Source organism: Thalassophryne amazonica, chromosome 9 (assembly GCF_902500255.1).
Source record: "Thalassophryne amazonica chromosome 9, fThaAma1.1, whole genome shotgun sequence".
NCBI classification, from domain to species: domain Eukaryota; kingdom Metazoa; phylum Chordata; class Actinopteri; order Batrachoidiformes; family Batrachoididae; genus Thalassophryne; species Thalassophryne amazonica.
In genome coordinates, this window is record NC_047111.1 from 12242320 (window position 1) to 12264446 (window position 22127).

A 22127-nucleotide genomic window follows, 5' to 3' on the forward strand; every position below is an offset into this window, starting at 1 on the left:
GTCTGAAACCTCCTTCTTTAGCTCACCAAAATTCCCAGCTGTTTCATTTCGGAACTGGCGAAGTTCTTTGAGAATTTCACAAGTTTCTCCTGCGCTCTCAGCGTTCCTCTCCACACAGATTTCCTGCTTTGGTGGCGGCGTGGTTTCAGACACTTCATTTTGTTTTTGGCTTGATTTAGGCATCCTTGCACTTGGTCTTTTGGACTGTTGTGTAGAAGAAACCTTCATGCAACAATTAAATGCATTTGTTGCTTAATCCACAAGCTCATGCCTTAAAATTAGACTGTGTTTGTCAAGGCGAGCTCACACACCCCCTGCTCACTCGGCCATCTTGAACTGCGTTAAATGTTTAGTTTAGGTGCATTTGAGTGGAAAATAGTGTTAGTTGTTGACGCGTCGCGGAGGATCAGCTGTTTTTAGCGAGCAGATATGGAGCGGCTCAGCTCAGAATTCTAAATAAAGGAGAAAAAAAGCATAAAATGTCTTTGTAAAGCTCAATGCAGGTGTGCTGTTGTCACCGTGCTTTAAGAGGTGAGGACGAGTCGTCGCTGCTGCAGAAAACTGTGGATGAAAAGCTCACAGCTCGCTGAAAGTGGGCAGTTCAGTCGAACCCGACCTCCTGCCCACAGACCAAGTTTAATGCTGCTGTCGACCCACAATGCAAAAATAATAGTTACGCACAGTGACTTGGAGAAGTAACTTTAATCTGATTACTGATTTGGAAAGATTAACGCGTTAGATTACTTGTTACTAAAAAAAAGTGGTTCGATTAGAGTAACGCGTTACTGACATCACTGACAATAATACTAACCTTAGTGACATGAAATTTGGGGTTCCACAGGGGTCTGTCTTAGGCCCCCTGCTTTTCTCCCTTTATATAGTACCCCTTGGGCACATATTGCGGCATTTTACCTGTCACTGCTATGCTGATGATACTCAGTTATACATGCCGATAACCGCTGGTAATCTCATCAACATAAAATCCTTAGAAGATTGTCTTGCATCAGTGAGAAGCTGGATGTCTAGAAACTTCCTACTTTTAAACTCTGATAAGACTGAAATGATGGTTGTTTACTCTATTGTAATTGTGCTGTTTATTATTATTTATAATTTATTATTATTCTTACACTTTCAAGCCCAAATTTCAGCCCTTTCCTATGCTCAAAAACTCATCAAACTTTGCAAAGCCATCCACGCGAATCCGAAATTTGATATTCTGGGGGTCATGCACATGGTCGCAGTGAAATGGTGAAATAGCGCCCCCCACAAATTTTCAAAAAACCCTCCCCATTGTTTTTTTTTTTTTTTGTCGTAGCCTCATGAAATTCGGTACACACATTTACCATGCTGTGTCGCACAAAAAATTCTCTTTACGTCATGGTGAAATGTTGACAGGATTTCAGCTATCCATCCATTTTCTTCCGCCAATCCGAGGTCGGGTCGCGGGGGCAGCAGCTCAAGCAAAGCCGCCCAGATCTCCCAATCCACACACACCTCCCCCAGCTCCTCCGGGGGAACCCTGAGGCGTTCCCAAGCCAGCTGAGAGACGTAGTCCCTCCAGCGTGTCCTGGGTCTTCCCCGGGGCCTCCTCCCGATGGGACGTGCCCGGAACACCTCTCCAGTGAGGCGTCCAGGGGGCATCTGGAAAAGATGATCCGGAAAATGAAAAAAGATCCGGATTTCAGCCATTTTGATTTTAAGTTTCGATTTTGAGGTAATTTTTGCAATTTTTGGTTAATTCCATTACTTACATTTGAACAAACTCGTCCCAGGGATTTCATCCAATCATCTTTAAATTTGATACACATCATCATGACTCCATGCTGATCAAAAGAATTTCTGTAGGAGCACGCTGTTTCACTTAGAATGGCTGTCACGCCCACATACTTCATTGTAGATCCTTCAAATTTACTGGACATGATGAGGGCTCCACCCTGAACATCCGCATATATTAACTTCTCACCTAAGTCATAACACCCTCTGGTAGTAACAGGAAATATCCTATTTATACTTTAACAGGTACTGATGTCACATAGTTAAGCCCATCGTCATTCCACTTCTAAAACACCCAGAACAAGTTGGTAAACGTAGGCGATGATCGCTGTGAATCTATGAGTAACGACGTCCGTGTGGCGACGTGCCAAATATCATCCCTTTGCCATGAAATTACATTCTTCCTTTTGATTGCTTTAATTTTGTCAGATCATCATGAAAATTGATACACAGGTCAAGAATGATAACTCCTTCATGCTTCGCCTGATTGACTTGAAACTTCAAATTTGTGATAAAAGTCGGCCCCTGAACAGAAATTGCACAGTGGCGCGGACACGAGGGCACGTATATGACTGCTTACAGTCCTAGTTTATATTGTAACTGGTTGCATTTGAAAGTGCTGCATTCTGATGATCACATTTCACACTTTATTTAGAATTCAGTTGGTCTAATGGTGGGATTTGGGACTAATATGTGGTATTGATCTGCTCATCATCTTTTTTAATTACATTTTTAGCTCAAAACTTCCTACGGGCCCTGTACTAGTCTCATTAAAATACTGATGGAGCTCCACTTTAAAATATAATGGCTGGCATCTTCTGACTCATTTCAGGCGTATTTACCTGCTGCTGGAGGACCAGAGCCAGCCTGACAACTGGCCCGGCTATTGAATTTTGGAGTGAGATTTCCCACTCCTAAACGACCAATAGGAGAGCAGCGCTGGAGTTCCCTCTCCGAAATGACCAATAGGAGAGCAACGCTCACGCCACATCAACGTGAGGCTGACATCAGCATTTTGGCCGCCAGCCAATCACAGGTTAGGAGAGAGAGGCCAGTATCTGGCCCAATTCAGGACCGGTTGTCGGGCTACACAGAACCGACCGGCCGTCACTGTCAATGTTACCGTCGTCCTCCATGTGTCTCCAACTCAGCCCACACACGAACTGATTGCAAAACCACAACACACCTGATAAAATCAGGATGCACCTGGCAAGATCTGGGCGGGATCATTATCATCTTGCGACATGACACTGCCACCTCCTGGCTATTATATGTAATATCAGGTAAGCTACTTCCTCCGTGAACCTGAGTGGAAGGACAAGATTCCAGGCCTCTGTCGGCCACGACTGCCCGTGGCAGATCACCCTTCTGTTAGGTGTCGTCTGTTTGTTCGTCTGGAGCAAATGGTAAATAGATGGACTTCATTTACAGTAGTGTTCAGAATAATAGTAGTGCTATGTGACTAAAAAGACTAATCCAGGTTTTGAGTATATTTCTTGTTACATGGGAAACAAGGTACCAGTAGATTCTCACAAATCCAACAAGACCAAGCATTCATGATATGCACACTCTTAAGGCTATGAAATTGGGCTGTTAGTTAAAAAAAAAAGTAGAAAAGGAGGTGTTCATAATAATAGTAGCATCTGCTGTTGACACTACAAAGTCAAAACTATTATGGTCAAACTGCTTTTTTAGCAATCCTGTGACTCACTAAGCTAGTATTTAGTTGTATAACCACAGTTTTTCATTTCTTCACATCTGCGAGGCATGGAGTCAACCAACTTGTGGCACCTTTCAGCTGTTATTCCACTCCAAGATTCTTTAACAACATTCCACAATTCATTCACATTTTTTGGTTTTGCTTCAGAAACAGCTTTTTTGATGTCACCCCACAAGTTCTCAATTGGATTTAGGTCCGGGGATTGGGCAGGCCACTCCAAAACATTAATTTTGTTGGTTTGGAACCAATATTTTGCATGTTTACTAGTGTGCTTGGGGTCATTGTCTTGTTGAAACACCCATTTCAAGGGCATGTCCTCTTCAGCATAAGGCAACATGACCTCTTCAAGTATTTTGACATATCCAAACTGATCCATGATACCTGGTATGCGATATATAGGCCCAACACCATAGTAGGAGAAACATGCCCATATCATGATGCTTGCACCACCATGCTTCACTGTCTTAACTGTGAACTGTGGCTTGAATTCAGAGTTTGGGGGTCGTCTCACAAACTGACTGCGGCCCTTGGACCCAAAAAGAACAATTTTACTCTCATCAGTCCACAAAATATTCCTCCATTTCAATCAATCAATCAATCAACTTTTTTCTTGTATAGCGCCAAATCACAACAAACAGTTGCCCCAAGGCGCTCCACATTGCAAGGCAAGGCCATACAATAATTATGAAACACAGTCTACGTCTAAAGCAACATAACCAAGGGATGGTCCAGGGTCACCCGATCCAGCCCTAACTATAAGCCTTAGCGAAAAGGAAAGTTTTAAGCCTAATCTTAAAAGTAGAGAGGGTATCTGTCTCCCTGATCTGAATTGGGAGCTGGTTCCACAGGAGAGGAGCCTGAAAGCTGAAGGCTCTGCCTCCCATTCTACTCTTACAAACCCTAGGAACTACAAGTAAGCCCGCAGTCTGAGAGCGAAGTGCTCTAATGGGGTAATATGGTACTACGAGGTCCCTAAGATAAGATGGGACCTGATTATTCAAAACCTTATAAGTAAGAAGAAGAATTTTAAAATTCTCTTTAGGCCAGTTGATGTGTTCTTTGGCAAATTGTAACCTCTTCTGCACGTCTTTTATTTAACAGAGGAACTTTGCGGGGATTCTTGCAAATAAATTAGCTTCACACAGGCGTCTTCTGTCACAGCACTTACAGGTAACGCCAGACTGTCTTTGATCATCCTGGAGCTGATCAATGGGTGAGCCTTTGCCATTCTGGTTATTCTTCTATCCACTTTGATGGTTGTTTTCCATTTTCTTCCATGCATCTTTTTTTTGTCCATTTTAAAGCATTGGAGATCATTGTAGATGAACAGCCTATAATTTTTTGCATCTGCGTATGTTTTCCCCTCTCCAATCAACTTTTTACTATGCTGTTCTTCTGAACAATGTCTTGAACGTTCCATTTTCCTCAGGCTTTCAAAGAGAAAAGCATGTTCAACAGGTGCTGGCTTCATCCTTAAATAGGGGACACCTGATTCACACCTGTTTGTTCCACAAAATTGATGAACTCACTTACTACACACCAGGAGCAACTAGGGGATCAAGGACCTTACCCAAGGGCTCTTAGTGATTTTAGTCAGGCTGGGATTTAAACAGAGGATCCTTTGGTCTCAAGCATGACATCTTAACCACTCAGCCATCACCTCCACCTATCATTTGTTCATGTTGTGCAAATCAAGGAATATTTGAAGATCCTCTGTGCGTTTGCAGGTACTGAGACAAATTTAACTCCATAGGAAGTTAGCTTTGTTAGTGAAACTTAACTCGGAGGAGGAGGAAGGGCTCCGTAAGAAGCATTTCAAGGTCCTGGATTGTCCGAGCCAGTCTGCAGACCTGAACACAATAGAAAATCTTTGGAGGGAGCTGAAACTCCGAACCTGAAAGATCTGGAGAAGATCTGTATGGAGGAGTGGACCAAGATCCCTGCTACAGTCTTTTTCTATTGTATCAGATTTTCTGAGTTCGGTTCTGGCACCAGCAAAAACTGGACCCGCAGAGCTAAAATGGATCTGGATCCCAGATTTGTTCCAGATCTTTGTTCTACACATTTGAGAGATTCTGGAAACTTCATTTATCAAAACCAGTGAAACCAGGTTTATTTTAAATTTCTACCTGTAGAGTATAGCTCTACCAGGCTCCTGACTGGCCAAGCTCACCTGGATTAAAAAACAAAACAGAAACAATTCCTTTAAATCCAGTCAAACTTTATTTTTCCATAAACCTAAACACCAATGAAGCAAAGCGCAGAGAATCAAACACAAACCAAGTTTCAGACTCATTTTTATTCAACAAAGCAAAATTACTTTTTTAATCTGTGGAAAAGATGAAGAAAATCCCGTCTTCAGCCGTCCAATCAGGTGACGCTTACCTGTCAGAATGAAAACCAAACACCTGAAACAACCATCGATCAATTGAATCATCGTTAGACCAGAGATACCAAAAATACTTTAATTTATAAATTAAATCCTGTACAGCTTTTCTTCAAACATTCAGTGCACGTTCACAGACGCCTGGAATCTTCAGGCACAATCCAAATACAAAAATGTATTCACGTAACCACGGCGAAGACCCCGTCCCGCCCACTAAACAACAACAAAAAACCTTCCAAAACAGGAAGTGCGCAGCGATGGCAGCTTCTATGGTTTAATTTAGACTGCAGGTGGCGCTGTGACACCATCTTCTTTACAAATGTCTGGCTCCTCCTCTTTTTTCACAGCACAAGTGTTCCCGCCCTCAGGCGGAGCTTCCTGTTTGACTTCCACACAGGGCGCCACCTCCTCCTCCTCCTCATCTTCACTCTTTATGAAGTCACTCAGCGGGTGATCTGTCAGCAGCTTGTTGGGCGACGGTGTGACATCAAGGTATGACGACGTCTGGCCAGAGAAATAGTCCGTCAAAAACCACAACGCCAAATTACCACATGAGATTGTTATGCAACAGTCATTTGGAGACTTACGTTTTGATAATCTTCAAAACAAGCCGGATGGAAAAGCTGCAGAGAGAGAATAAACAGAATCATCAACATTCATGCTAACAAAACAGACCCAAGAAACCCCCAACAAAAACGCCAGTGAACGCATCATTAGCATTCACACGAACACAAAACCAACCAAAAAACAAAAAGTCAGTGAATGGATCTTTAGCAGACATGCTAACAGTTTACAAGTTTTTAAATTGTCAAATAAATAAAAAATAAATCCATTTGACCAGATTTTACTTTTGCTTAAGTTTCCAGCTTCACTTTTCCAACAGGATGTTGGTACAATTCCCATAACTGAACAATTGCAGAGACAAAACAAAAAAGTGACAGTTCATTTGTGTTCAGTGACACCCCCCCAAAATCTTTGGCTGCATCCAATGAGAAGAGATTCTTGTATTTGTTTTTGCAGTTTCACTTCTGAAACATCAAACATTTTTTCAGTTTTTGAAATTGTTACAACTTATGTCTACATGTTTGGCAAAAAACTGAGTGAAGCTAACGGCACCACAACACTTCCACCTTTCACAGTAAAAGTCTTTGCAGCTTTATTTTGAAGCACACAGGAAACATTGACAGATGGACAGAAGAGGGTGCGTTTTCTCCTGCAGATTAAAAACTGGAACTCCAGAACCTTTCAGGTCCACTGGACTTTGTTTTGGCTCCAGAAAGGAAACACTGCACTGCCTGCATTTTTTTTAACCCACCAGTTCTGAACAGTCCTGTGGTTTTAATTCTGATTGTTGTTTTTCCCCACTGACACAAACGTCACACAGAGCTACTAGCTAGGTGACGAAGCCCCGCAGACTGAGTAGCCACCAGTCCAGGATTATCATCTTCCTCATTAATATCAGGGATGTGACAAGCTTGTAGAATATTTTGAAAATCAGGGTAAAATATCAACAACATACAGTAGTGTTCAGAATAATAGTAGTGCTATGTGACTAAAAACATTAATCCAGGTTTTGAGTATATTTCTTGTTACATGGGAAACAAGGTACCAGTAGATTCAGTAGATTCTCACAAATCCAACAAGACCAAGCATTCATGATATGCACACTCTTAAGGCTATGAAATTGGGCTATTAATAAAAAAAGTAGAAAAGGGGGTGTTCACAATAATAGTAGCATCTGCTGTTGATGCTACAAACTCAAAACTATTATGTTCAAACTGCCTTTTTTTTTAGCAATCCTGTGAATCACTAAACTAGTATTTAATTGTATAACCAGTTTTTCATGATTTTTTCCACATCTGCGAGACATTAATTTTGTTGGTTTGGAACCAAGATTTTGCTCGTTTACTAGGCAACATGACCTCTTCAAGTATTTTGACATATCCAAACTGATCCATGATACCTGGTATGCGATATATAGGCCCAACACCATAGTAGGAGAAACATGCCCATATCATGATGCTTGCACCACCATGCTTCACTGTGAACTGTGGCTTGAATTCAGAGTTTGGGGATCGTCTCACAAACTGTCTGCAGCCCTTGGACCCAAAAAGAACAATTTTACTCTCATCAGTCCACAAAATATTCCTCCATTTCTCTTTAGGCCAGTTGATGTGTTCTTTGGCAAATTGTAACCTCTTCTGCACATGTCTTTTATTTAACAGAGGGACTTTGCAGGGGATTCTTGTAAATAAATTAGCTTCACACAGGTGTCTTCTAACTGTCACAGCACTTACAGGTAACTCCAGACTATCTCTGATCATCCTGGAGCTGATCAATAGGTGAGCCTTTGCCATTCTGGTTATTCTTCTATCCATTTTGATGGTTGTTTTCCGTTTTCTTCCACGCGTCTGTTTTTTTTTTGTTCATTTTAAAGCATTGGAGATCATTGAACAACCTATATTTTTTGCACCTGCGTATAAGTTTTCCCCTCTCCAATCAACTTTTTAATCAAACGACGCTGTTCTTCTGAACAGTATCTTGAACGTCCCATTTTCCTCAGGCTTTCAAACAGAAAAGCATGTTCAACAGGTGCTGGCTTCATCCTTAAATAGGGGACACCTGATTCACACCTGTTTGTTCCACAAAATTGACGAACTCACTGACTGAATGCCACACTACTATTATTGTGAACACCCCCTTTTCTACATTTTTTTACTAATACCCCAATTTCATAGCCTTAAGAGTGTGCATATCATGAATGCTTGATCTTGTTGGATTTGTGAGAATTTACTGGTACCTTGTTTCCCATGTAACAATAACAAATCTACTCAAAACCTGGATTAATCTTTTTAGTCACATAGCACTACTATTATTCTGAACACTACTGTACCTGATAGTAAAAAAGTCACATATTCTTGTATAAATTCCTGTAAATCCACAGTGTCTTTTTTTCCAATGAAAGAAAGTGCAGATTAATAATAAAAAAAGTCACATAATCTTGTCTAAAATCCAGTTTGAACAGCAGAATGTTTATTTTCCAGGGACAGAAAAATTCTTCCCGTGTTTCCTGACGGCACAGTTCACTTTTCCCGTTTCTTTTATCTTTCAGGTGTGTTCATAAAGTCAGAGACAATTCCACTGATTCTTGTCCTTATGAGACTTTCAAAACGTCTTCTCTCTGTCTGATGTTGCTCCGTGACACAGACATGCTGTACAAGTCTTATTTTACAAACTTTAGAGCTCTAAAAGTTTGTGGTGTCCACATGCTACGTTTAGCTTAAATGTCTTCCAGGAGTCGCACAGCGTCGCCGCAGCAACCAACCAGTCCCGCTTTACGACAACTGTCACAACAGCTACGCTTTGAGAGAGGAATTTTTCTCCTTGAAGCTATGCAGATCCAAGGACACTGATTTGTATCTGTAACACACAGATCAGTGTCCTCAGACCGTCGCGGTCTTATAAAACTTGCATGATAAAAAAACAGGTTCAGCTGGTCCACATTCGAGAGCACTATGACCGATGGCACCAGGACACGTGTTGCTAACACGGTTGTGCTGCACATGCCGACGACTTGTATTCGCGTTTCTGAACAAACAGCATAATTTCAGATGACCTTCAGTCATACCATGTGGTTCTGGAACCCAGTCCGAATGTCCTAGTGAACCCCTCTAGGAACATGACATCACAGCATCTGTGGGGCGGAGCATCATACCTTGTCATCAACCCTGATGGCGTTCTTCAGGAACCAATCCTCTTCCTCCTCCACCCAGTACGTCTCAAACGCCTCCTGACAGATTTCACATGACTGCAGGAGAAAAAAAACAAAAACAAAAAAAACAATGACGGGTTAGAGCTCCGCCTCCTCTCTGAGCATCTGAGGCCACCCCCCGCTACTCCAGGCTCCGCCCCCTCACCTCCCCCACACAATCCTTGGTGGCCTGGACACTCTGGAACTGCTTCTCTTTGGCGGCTGCCTGGTTCTTCTGGACCTCCTCCTCGTTCTCTTTCTCGAAGAACTGACTCTTGGCTCGTTCCTCCAGGTCAGCGATCTCCTCAAACTCGATCCAGTCCTGTCGCACAAACATGAACTTTAAAGGTTTAGTGACATTGGTCTTTTAAAGATTTAAGACATAAAAAGAATTTTCTTTGGCCCCACTATAATTTTATTTGTTAGCATTTAGACAATATTGTTAATATGATTAAAATTCATGCTGTCTGGAAACAATTTAGAATTTCAACCCAAGGGGGAGAAATTCAAGAGATCAGATGCGATGACCAACATTTGGTAGATTTGAAAAAGATTTACAAAGAACCTTACAAACGGTGCATCCAGAAAGTGTTCACAGCTCTTCACGTTTTCCACATTATGTTACAGCCTTATTCCAAAATGGAATACATTTTCCCCTCAAAATTCTCCACACAACACCCCATAATGATAACATGGAAGATTTTTTTTGAAATTTTTGTAAATTTATTAGAAAGTAGAAAACTAAGAAATCACATGTCCATAAGTATTCACAGGCTTTGCTCAATACTTTGTTGATGCACCTTTGGCAGCAATTACAGCCTCAAGTCTTCTTGAATATGATGCCACAAGCTTGGTGCACCTATCTTTGGACAGTTTGGTCCATTCATCTTTGCAGCACCTCTCAAGCGCCATCAGGTTGGATGTGGAGCGTCGGTGCACAGTAGGGCTGAAATGATTAATCGAGTAATTTGAATAATTCGATTACAAAAAATGTTTGAGGCAAATTCTTTGCCTCGAAGCTTCATTTAAAGCTGTAGTACATATGCCAGGCCTGTAGGTGGCACTGTAACGCTCCCACAAAAAACCGAGAAGAAGACCGTAGAGCATGCCCCAAACTAATGTAAGCACTAATCAATGTAGCAGGCGATGCTACAAGTTAACAAAGCCACATGCTGAGTAAAATAAAGCCTTTTAAGAGAAAGGTTCTGTGCTAATCGTCTGAAACGGACTTATTATGCATTTAAAATGAAGCAGTGTGTTTATATACATTTTTTTAAAATGTGGTTTGCTCCACTGGCTGCTCTCCACCTACACAGATGAAGCGAAAGGAAGCGCACTTTAAATTAATCATGTTTAACTATTTAAAAAATGCCTATATTCAGATTTGATAAGAGTTTTTATCAACAGGCTGTAGAGTTAATTTATCAGTGCAGCTGTTGTGGAAATGTTGCACTCCACAGCTGTTTATTCAAAGGCTTTGTTATTCACCAAGTATCCACAGAAAACAAGGAATTTGACGTTGGTTTGAGCTGCTCTGTGCGGCATGTAGAAATATATACTAAACACTGAATAAATCACAGCAATAAAAAGTGCAAATGAAATGTGCAATAAGAAAAAAAACATAAAAAACAAAACAAACAAACAAAAACAAAAAACATCCTGTCTGCAGACTGAAGATTTCACAGAGCGCCTTGGCTTATGGTTTGGCAACACTCTAAAACTCTTAATAATGTGAAAAAATAAATAATTACCTAAACAGAAAGAGGGAACACCCTAAACTTAAAAATCTGCATGATGGCACAGCAACATTGTGCCATTACTTAGGGAGAGCCCTGCCACTACTGATATTGTTTAAAAATACAAAAGTACTTTTTTTTTAATCGGATTACTCGATTAATCAATAAAATAATCGATAGAATGCTCCATTCCAAAAATATTTGATAGCTGCAGCCCTAGTGCACAGCCATTTTCAGATCTCTCCAGAGATGTTTAATCAGATTCAGGTCTGGGCCACTCAAGGACATTCACAGAGTTCTCCTGAAGGCACTCCTTTGGTATCTTGGCTGTGTGCTTAGGGTCATTGTCCTGCTGAAAGATGAACCATCGCCCCAGTCTGAGGTCAAGAGCGCTCTGGAGCAGGTTTTCATCCAGGATGTCTCTGTACATTGCTGCATTCATCTTTCCCTCAATCCTGACTAGTCTCCCAGTTGCTGCTGCTGAAAAACATCCACACACCATGATGCTGCCACCACCATGCTTCACTGTAGGGATGGTGCCTGGTTTCCTTCAAACATGACGCCACAGAGTTCAATCTTTGTCTCATCAGACCAGAGAATTTTGTTTCTCCTGGTCTGACAGTCCTTCAGGTGCCTTTTGTCAAACTCCAGGTGGGCTGCCATGTGCCTTTTACTAAGGAGTGGCTTCTGTCTGGACACTCTACCATACAGGCCTGATTAGTGGATTGCTGCAGAGATGGTTGTCCTTCTGGAAGGTTCTCTTCTCTCCACAGTGGAATGCTGGAGCTCTGACACAGTGACCATCAGGTTCTTGGTCACCTCCCTGACTAAGGTCCTTCTCTCCCGATTGCTCAGTTTAGATGGTCAGCCAGCTCTAGGAAGAGTCGTGGTGGATCTGAACTTCTTACATTTACAGATGATGGAGGCCACTGTGCTCATTGGGACCTTCAAAGCAGCAGAAATGTTTCTGCTCCCTTCCCCAGGTTTGTGCCTCCAGACAATCCTGTCTCCGAGGTCTACAGGCAATTCCTTTGATTTCATGCTTGGTTTGTGCTGACTGTCAACTGTGGGACCTTATATGTAGACAGGTGTGTGTCTTTCCAAATCATGTCCAATCAACTGAATTTACCCAAGTTGGACTCCAGTTAAGCTGTAGAAACATCTCAAGGATGATCAGTAGAAACAGTAGAAACCTGAGCTCAATTTAGAGTGAATACTTATGTGCATGTGATTCCTTAGTTTTCATTATTAATGAATTGGAGAAAAAAAAAAGTCAATTTTTTTTCATGCTGTCATTATGGGGTACTGTGTGTTGAATTTTGTAGTTAAGTAATTTTGTAGTAAGGAAGGAGAAAAGGACTTGTACCAATTGGCCAGACAAAGGGACAGAGCTGGAAAGGATGCGCAGCAGGTTAGGGTGGTAAAAGATGCACATGGTAATGTGCTGACAAGTGAGGAGTGTGTGCTGAGAAGGTGGAGGGAATATTTTGAAGAGCTGATGAATGAAGAAAATGAGCGAGAGAAAAGGCTGGATGATGTGGTGAGAGTAAATCAGGAAGTACAAGAGATTAGTAAGGAAGAAGTGAGGGCTGCTATGAAGAGGATGAAGGGTGGAAAGGCAGTTGGTCCAGATGACATTCCAGTGGAGGCATGGAAATGTCTGGGAGAGATGGCAGTAGAGTTTCTAACCAGATTGTTTAATAAAATCTTGGAAAGTGAGAGGATGCCTGAGGAGTGGAGATGAATTGTGCTGGTTCCTATTTTCAAGAGTTGCAGTAACTTCAGAGGCATAAAGCTGATCAGCCACAGCATGAAGTTATGGGAAAGAGCAGTAGAAGCTCGGCTTAGAAAACAGGTGAAGATCTGTGAGCAGCAATTTGGTTTCATGCTGAGAAAGAGCACTACAGATGCAACGTTTGTTCTGAGAATACTGTTGGAGAAGTACAGAAAAGGCCAGAAAGAGTTACATTGTGTGTTTGTGGACGTAGAAAAAGCTTATGATAGGGTGCCAAGAGAAGAGCTGTGGTACTGTATGAGGAAGTCTGGAGTGGCAGAGAAGTATGTTAGGGTAGTGCAGGACATGTACAAGGATAGTGTGACAGCGGCGAGATGCGCAGTTGGAGTGACAGAGTCATTCAAGGTGGAGGTGGGATTACACCAAGGATCAGCTCTGAGTCCTTTCTTGTTCACAGTGGTGATGGACATGTTGACGCATGAGATCAGACAGGGGTCCCCATGGACTATGATGTTTGCAGATGACATTGTGATCTGTAGTGAGAGTAGAGAGCAAGATGAGTCTAGTCTGGAGAGGTGGAGATATGCTTTGGAGAGAAGGGGAATGAAAGTCAGTAGAAGCAAGACTGAGTACACGTCTGTGAATGGGAGGGAGCCCAGTGGAATAGTGCAGTTACAAGGAGTAGAAGTGAAAGTACATGAGTTTAAATTTTTGGGGTCAACTGTTCAAAGTAATGGAGAGTGTGGTAGAGAGGTGAAGAAGAGAGTGCAGGCAGGGTGGAGTGGGTGGAGAAAGGTGGCAGGAGTGATTTGTGATCAAGGACTATCAACAAGAGTGAAGGAGAAAGTTTACAAGACAGTAGTGAGACCAGCTATGTTGGACGGGTTAGAGACGGTGACACTAACAAAAAGACAGGAGGCAGCAGAGCTGAAGATGTTGAAATTCTCTTTGGGATGTGCTGAGGGAGGACATGCAAGCGGTTGGTGTGACAGAGGAAGATACAGAGGACAAGGTGAGATGGAAACGATTGATCTGCTGTGGCGACCCCTAACAGGAACAGCCGAAAGGAAAAGAAGACGACGACGTGTGTTGAATTTTGAAAAAAAAAAAAAAATTAATCTATTTTGGAATAAGGCTGTAACATAAAATGTAGATAAAGGCTGAATCTCAATTCTACCCCTCGGCCCTTCACCTTACCCCTTCCCCTCCGTTTTGCGCGGGCACGAGAGACAGAGGGGTGTCTCAATTCTCTTTTTGGAGCTAGGCGGAGGGCTTCAAACCCCTCCACTTGGAGTGAATCTGGATGCACACTCCGTTTGGAGGGGTAGGAGGAGCTTACAGCTGTCTCCGAAAAAACAAACATGGCGCCGAAAGAGCCGCACAAATGAAGCAGCTTTCATTACAAATTACTCTGTTTAGAAAGTTATAACTTGCCAAAAAACTTTACAGGCAGTTGCCTATGACAGCAACGTGTCTGCTGCTGGATGCATGTTGTGTATGTTCTCGTTCTGAAGAATATCGTAACTTCGTTCTTGTGCTGAGGCGTTATAATGCACATACACCCGAACGCTACGATAGACACTTTATATCTCAGAATGGAGAAAATCATGATAAAAGATAAGCACGTTAATTTGTATGTTCATAAATCTTTGGATAATAGCGACCCCTGCTGTTGGATTTCACGGTCTGTAACTCGTGTGTATTTAGTAAACAAACAGGGAGCCCTGAACACACTCGTCTCCTAATAAGAAAATTAGGCAGAAAATGAGAAGTTTCACCAATGGGAATAAGTTGGAAAATATATATACACACACATGTATATGTGTAAGACATGACCTGACGTCCTAATAGACTGATATTATTTGTCAAGGAAATTTCTAAAGGAAATAGTGCTGGATGCAAAAAATGGGAGAATTTGAAAAAGAAATATAAGGTTAACAGAACTAGATGCAGCCCAAAACATACATACAGGTGCTGGACATATAATTAGAATATCATGAAAAAGTTGATTTATTTCAGTAACTCCATTCCAAAAGTGAAAGTTTTATAATGTACACATTCATTCCACACAGACTGATATATTTCAAGTGTTTATTTCAATTACTAATTAATTACTAATCAATCAATTAATGATTAATCAAACAATATTAATTATTACTATTGATTAATTATTGTTAGCATTATTAACATTAATTAATTACTAATTATTAATACTATTATTATAAATTACGAACTAATCAAATTAATTGACATGACTGCGATGCGTCAAAGAAATCTGCGTCTTCTTCTGTTTCTTTGCATTTACGCAGAAAGGTGAGAAAATACAACCCCTGGCAAAAATTATGGAATCACCGGCCTCAGAGGATGTTCATTCAGTTGTTTAATTTTGTAGAAAAAAAGCAGATCACAGACATGACACAAAACTAAAGTCATTTCAAATGGCAACTTTCTGGCTTTAAGAAACACTAAGAAATCAAGAAACAAAGATTGTGGCAGTCAGTAACGGTTACTTATTTAGACCAAGCAGAGGAAAAAAATATGGAATCACTCAATTCTGAGGAAAAAATTATGGAATCACCCTGTACATTTTCATCCCCCAAATTAACACCTGCATCAAATCAGATCTGCTCATTGACATTGACCCTATGCCATGACATTGACCCTATGTGTCTTTTTGCAAGGAATGTTTTTGCAGTTTTTGCTCTATGGCAAGATGCATTATCATCTTGAAAAATGATTTCATCATCCCCAAACATCCTTTCAGTTGTCCAAAATATCAACATAAACTTGTGCATTTATTGATGATGTAATGACAGCCATCTCCCCAGTGCCTTTACCTGACATGCAGCCCCATATCATCAATGACTGTAGAAATTTACATGTTGTCTTCAGGCAGTCATCTTTATAAATCTCATTGGAAAGGCACCAAACAAAAGTTCTAGCATCATCACCTTGCCCAATGCAGATTCGAGATTCATCACTGAATATGACTTTCATCCAGTCATCCACAGTCCACGATTGCTTTTCCTTAGCCCATTGTAACCTTGTTTTTTCTGTTTAGGTGTTAATGATGCCTTTCGTTTAGCTTTTCTGTATGTAAATCCCATTTCCTTTAGGCGGTTTCTTACAGTTCGGTCACAGACGTTGACTCCAGTTTCCTCCCATTCGTTCATTTGTTTTGTTGTACATTTTTCGATTTTTGAGACATATTGCTTTAAGTTTTCTGTCTTGACGCTTTGATGTCTTCCTTGGTCTACCAGTATGTTTGCCTTTAACAACCTTCCCATGTTGTTTGTATTTGGTCCAGAGTTTAGACACAGCTGACTGTGAACAACCAACATCTTTTGCAACATTGCGTGATGATTTACTCTCTTTTAAGAGTTTGATAATCCTCTCCTTGGTTTCAATTGACATCTCTCGTGTTGGAGCCATGATTCATGTCAGTCCACTTGGAGCAGACTAACGAGCAGATCTGATATGATGCAGGTGTTAGTTTTGGGGATGAAAATTTACAGGGTGATTCCATAATTTTTTCCTCAGAATTGAGTGATTCCATATTTTTTTTCCTCTGCTTGGTCTAAAAAAGTAACTGTTACTGACTGCCACAATCTTTTTTTCTTGATTTCTTATAGTGTTTCTTAAAGCCAGAAAGTTGCCATTTGAAATGACTTTAGTTTTGTGTCATGTCTGTGAGCTGCTTTTTTTCTACAAAATTAAACAACTGAATGAACATCCTCCGAGGCCAGTGATTCCATAATTTTTGCCAGGGGTTGTAAAAAGAACAAAAAGGCGACTGCAACAAGTTTTGTTTCGGTTGCCATGTTAACAAACAGTGAAGACGGCAGTTTGACACAGGCTGTTTTTTTTCCTCCTAAGGCGGAGGGGTGTCTCAATTCATAGGGCGAGATGTTACAGATAATCGATAACCGATAAATTCCGGTGTTGTCTATGGGACATTTGCAGTTACTAAAGAGCTGAAATTGATTTTTAACACGACCGCTTTTGAAAGCATCAAAAGCGGTAAATGACCTGAAGAATAAGCAATGTATGTTAGACCATGCTGCCTCCTGCAGGAAGCAGCACAGACAAATCCTGAGAGCACCCACGTAATCAACTCTTTACTAATCAATCATTTTTCTTTCAACATTCTGCCCCTGTTGGAAGCTCTTGTTTACAACAGCGCTCGCACCACAGAGACACACTGAAAGCAGCCATAAGGCCAACTCCCTATCAATTTCAACACTCCGGTCAGGCGGAGGTCTTGAAAAATAAAGTCATACTAACTTATGGTTTTTGAAAATACTGATAGAATAACTCCATTAATGTCAATTCTGTCATTTGTACAAAGTTAAAATATAACATTTATCTTTTAATGTTGAATAAGGCACTAATTCTGAGGTTTTGTAACAAACAGACCGCAAAGCATTCTGGGTAAAAGTGCTAAACAGTGATTGGTTCAGTAATCCATTATGTAAACCAACACATTAATGTGACGTGTGTTGGTTTAAAGATAAATGTGCTTTTGTAAAATATTCCATTTTTATTTGTAAAAACAGGCATTTTTACAGAGCCCTGGAAGTGTCATCGCAATTGCATGTTTTAAAACTTTTATGATGTTGTAAAATGTGCACTCAATATTAGTAAGTAAGTAAGTAAATTTATTTATACGAGGTCTCTTAGATAATAAACTGACCCTTTTATTTTTTTTTTTAACTATATGGATTTGAATGACATGCGATTACACCAATCATGCTTGAACCCTCGTGCGCATGCGTGAGTTTTTTCACGCGTGTCGGTGACGTCATTTCCCTGTGGGCAGGCCTTGAGTGAGATGTGGTCCCGCCCTCTCGGCTGAATTCCTGTTTCACACGCTGCTCGAGACGGCGCGCGTTGCTTTATCAAAATTTTTTCTGGACCTGTGAGGAATATCCGAGTGGACACTATTCGAGAAATTAAGCTGGTTTTCTGTGAAAAGTTTAACGGCTGATGAGAGATTATGGGGTGTTTCTGTCGGTGTAAGGACTTCCCACGGAGCGGGACGTCCTGCAGCGCTTCCAGGCGCTGTCGTCGGCCTGTTTCGAGCTGAAAACATCCTAATTTAAGGCTTAATTCACCCAGGACATCGTGAGAGAACAGAGAAGATTCAGAAGAGGCCGGCATGAGGAATTTATGCGGACATTCCACTGTTTAAGGACATTTTTTTAATTAAAGACGTACGCGCAAATTCGCCGAGTCGTTTCCGTGACGACTCGGCAAATCTGTGTGCGCCGCGACAGGAAAAACACGTCCGTGTTGAAAACCATTTGTAGAATTCAGGCGGCTTTTAATGGCTTTCAACAAGTGAGTAACTGAGAAATTGTTTAACAGCTTGGGCATGTTCCAACTTGCCCGTTAAGATTTCCAATGGAGGTGTTTTTCCTGCCGCGACCCCCCGCTGTCGGGTCCAGCCCGACATGCGACTCTGCCCGCACGTTCTTTCATTACAAAATGACCGTTAACAATGGAATGTCCAAATAAACTCCTCATGCCCGCTTCTTCTGAAAGTTCTCTGTTCTCTGACGACTTACTGCGTCAACAGAGCCTGAAATGTGGAAGTTTTCAACTTGAAACGGCGAGACGCTGCCGCCTCGAAGCGCAGATCGCCGTCAGGCGCCGTGGACCGTCCTTAAAGCGACACTACCAGACCAAAATCTCTCATCAGCCGTTAAAATTTTTACCGAAAACCAGCTGAATTTATTGAATGGTGTCCACTCAGTTGTGCCTTACAGTTTTGAAAAATTTTTTATCAAACAAAGCAACAGTCTCTGAGCCATTCCTAAACAATGAAAAAAATCGACGAGCGGGTGGACGACTCCTCACTCAAAGACTGCCCACAGGCGAATGACGTAACCGACAGGCGTGAAAAAACTCTCGCATGCCCACGAGGGTTCAAGCATGTCTGATGTAATCACACGTGATTCAAATCCATATGGTTTTTGAAAAAAATAAGGTCGGATACTTTTCTAATAGACCTCGTATAGTGCCTTTCACAGACATAAGACCATGTACACACGTTGTCGGGTATTTGTAAAACCGAATATCTTACCCTTTCAGTTTGGGGAAAAAACTTCATCCACACTACGTCGGTTTAAAAAAAAAAAATCCATCCACATCGAACCGTATAAATGTGTTGTAATCAGTCTGCCAAACCATTGGGTGGCGGTACTGATTAAAATTCTATCCAATCAGGAGCCTTATTCTCTTGTCGTCACTTCCACAAAAACTAAAAACATGGCGCCAACCTCGTTCGTGTGGGCCGATAAGGAGTCGGAATTACTTCTAACCGTAGTTTTAGAATACAAAGTTAAATATATGCACACAAAAAGCGCCTGGACAATGGACAATACCAACACTTTGAGAGCAGTCATGTACCCAGACGTTTAATACTGCCATGAACACTCCTGGCCAGTAGATGGCAGTAGCGGCCTTGAAAAAATGTCAAACAAAATTACAGATAATCTGTGTCTGCTACATTTAAGATGCGTAGAATTTAACAAACGCAAATACACTAACGTCTATAAACCCAGAGAATATATTCACGAGAGTTTTAGGCACTAGAGTTTAATGCTGTTATCTGTGGACCCTGAACAGAGTGTCTGAAATGCATTTGTCCTGTCGTGAACGTCTGAGATTACCTTATGATACCCATAATGCATTGCTGCCTGGCACAGCATGTGCTCACAAAACCTTAAAAATTAGCACATTACTTTAAAACGAAAACATATATCTGATATTTTCACTTTATAAACTTCAGACATGACAATAATTTTAAATAACTTGTCTAAAATGAGTGGTTAAAATTTGAACCATAAGTTAAACATGTATGCCTCTGGATGACTTGGTGACACTGCGATTATATTAGTATGGTGTTAAAGGAAATGACTTTTTTTTGGTCACCAGTTCTCCTTTGCTTACAGACAGAGTGGTTTCTGATTGCAGAGGATAGAACAACATGCCTATTAGGAAACTTAACAGGTAGGTCTCAACAGCTTTAACAGTTATTAAAAATGTTTTTCACTGTTCAGCTTAGTTTAGTACATTATCGGTCTAAAAGTTATCGGACGGTAATTCATCGGAAGATAATTAGTCTGATGATGGTTTTTAAATTTATCTAAAAAGATAATCCGATAATGAAAACATTATCTTCGATAATTATCTGTTATCGGATTATCGGAAGTGTGCCCACCACTGGTCACAGTTCATCTCAAACCTCACACAGTTAACATGCATGATGGCGATGAAGGAAAAGACGATGTTCACTATGTAATTTCCCCTCAGATAAATACGTCCCCTTCATCAAAAAGAGCTGTAATTTTGCAACATGTTACAAAAATAAATTGACATTATCGTGCTTGGATCTTGGTAGGAACTAAACCTGAAATTGTGTTAACCTTTGACACTTGGTGCAGCTAGCCCACGTTTTATTTTCAGTCAAAGAACTTACATTTAAATGTTTAATGAAATCTAATTTTTGACTGCTCATCTGCAAAGAAAACCAAACGCTTAAGATGGCAGGGGGCGTTGTTTAACCCCAGAAGAAAGAAGTCCTCTCACCGCTAAGCAGTAGTACCAGCGGCGGTGCGTGATCTTCTTGCTGGTGACTTTGCCAGCGTGGTTCTGCCTGAAGTGCCAGTCCAGGTGGTCGGCATACAGGTCGGTCTGCGCGGCGGTGAAGCGCATGCTGCACAGGCAGCACTGGTTCCCAGAGTACAGCTTGGTGATGACGCTCTCGTAACGTCTGCATGAGAAACAGCCAATCACATCAGGTCGGAGGTGGAGCTTCAACTTTTTAAGTGAAGTTCAGAACTTTACTGGGTGGCGACAAAGCACTTTATGGCGCGGCCCCCGCTGAAGGACACGGGCAGCAGCCAGGCACATGACCAGACTCACGTTTTCATCTCCTCGGTGATGAAGCTGGTCAGGTCTGGGACGTCATCCTCCTCCTCCACTTCCTGCTCCTCCTCTTCCTCCTCTTCCATGGCCGGCGCTGCTGGAGCCGCCGCCACCGGAGACTCTAAAATCCAACAAACAAAGGAAAGTTAGCCATCAACCGGAAGCCAGCAAACAGCAGCTCACAGCATCCGGACAGACGCCGGTCGCTGACGGTACAAACTGACCGCTGTCGGCGGGCTGCGTGGCGTCTGGCTGGGTCGGTTTGATGATGCCCGTGGAGATGAGTTTGGAGAAGAGGTCGTTTACATCAAGCTGACCAAAGTGGTGTTCTGGAGGAACGACCGGCGGCACTGCGGAAACAAAAACAAACATCCAGTCAGTGAGAAAACAGAACCTGTCGCAAGGTCACAACTCGCACCCCACAGCCAACAACAGCCAGGGCTGTGAAATGAAAAAGCTGAAATCCGAGGAAAATTTGCAGGCGGTCTGGGGGACGTTGCACCCTGGACGAAGGCCCCGTGGGGCCTCAGAAACTAAATAAACTTTGTATCTAATGATACATTTTCAGCATCTCCGGGAAGAAAAAAAAAATCTCAAAATAAGCACAGATTTAAATGATTCAAACTTTCATTTGAACCGTCAATGATCATGTTGAAATAACAGAATATGACATGGAAGTTGGACCTGGAATGATTTTCCTTTTAATTGTAAACCAAATTATGCATTAACTCAGAACAATTAAACTACATGAAATTAAGACTGAAAAGACTGTTACAACAGCATTTCAAAAACCACAGCTAAAAGCTTGTAGAATATTTTGAAAATCAGGGTAAAATATCAATAACACACCTGATAGTCTACATTAATAAAAACTGTTCTTGTGTAAATTCAAGTAAAACCATTCAAAGCCACAGTCTTTTTTCCAAAGTCTACATTAATGAAAAAAGTCACATAATCTTGTCTAAAATCCTGTTTGAACAGCAGAATGTTTATTTTCCAGAGAAAAATTCTTACCGTGTTTCCTGACGGCACAGTTCACTTTTCCCGTTTCTTTTATCTTTCAGGTGTGTTGATGAAGTCAATCAATCAATCAA

The 22127-nt window shown here is 41.4% G+C and overlaps 1 protein-coding gene across 3 annotated transcripts in view; it reads right to left on the reverse strand.

Annotated features, from left to right (window-relative positions):
- Positions 1-5697: 5697 nt before the first annotated feature.
- Positions 5698-22127, reverse strand: part of pcf11 (PCF11 cleavage and polyadenylation factor subunit) — a 68210-nt gene continuing 51780 nt past the window's right edge. For all 3 annotated transcript variants that reach the window (XM_034177591.1, XM_034177590.1, XM_034177588.1), the window contains exons 11-17: positions 21258-21383; positions 21031-21154; positions 20695-20878; positions 9797-9952; positions 9595-9687; positions 6467-6502; positions 5698-6383 (exon numbers count right to left, since the gene is read on the reverse strand). In XM_034177591.1, coding sequence (XP_034033482.1) covers positions 6159-6383; positions 6467-6502; positions 9595-9687; positions 9797-9952; positions 20695-20878; positions 21031-21154; positions 21258-21383 — 944 coding nt within the window. In that variant the 3' untranslated portion in view covers positions 5698-6158. The remainder of the gene's footprint in view (positions 6384-6466; positions 6503-9594; positions 9688-9796; positions 9953-20694; positions 20879-21030; positions 21155-21257; positions 21384-22127) is intronic.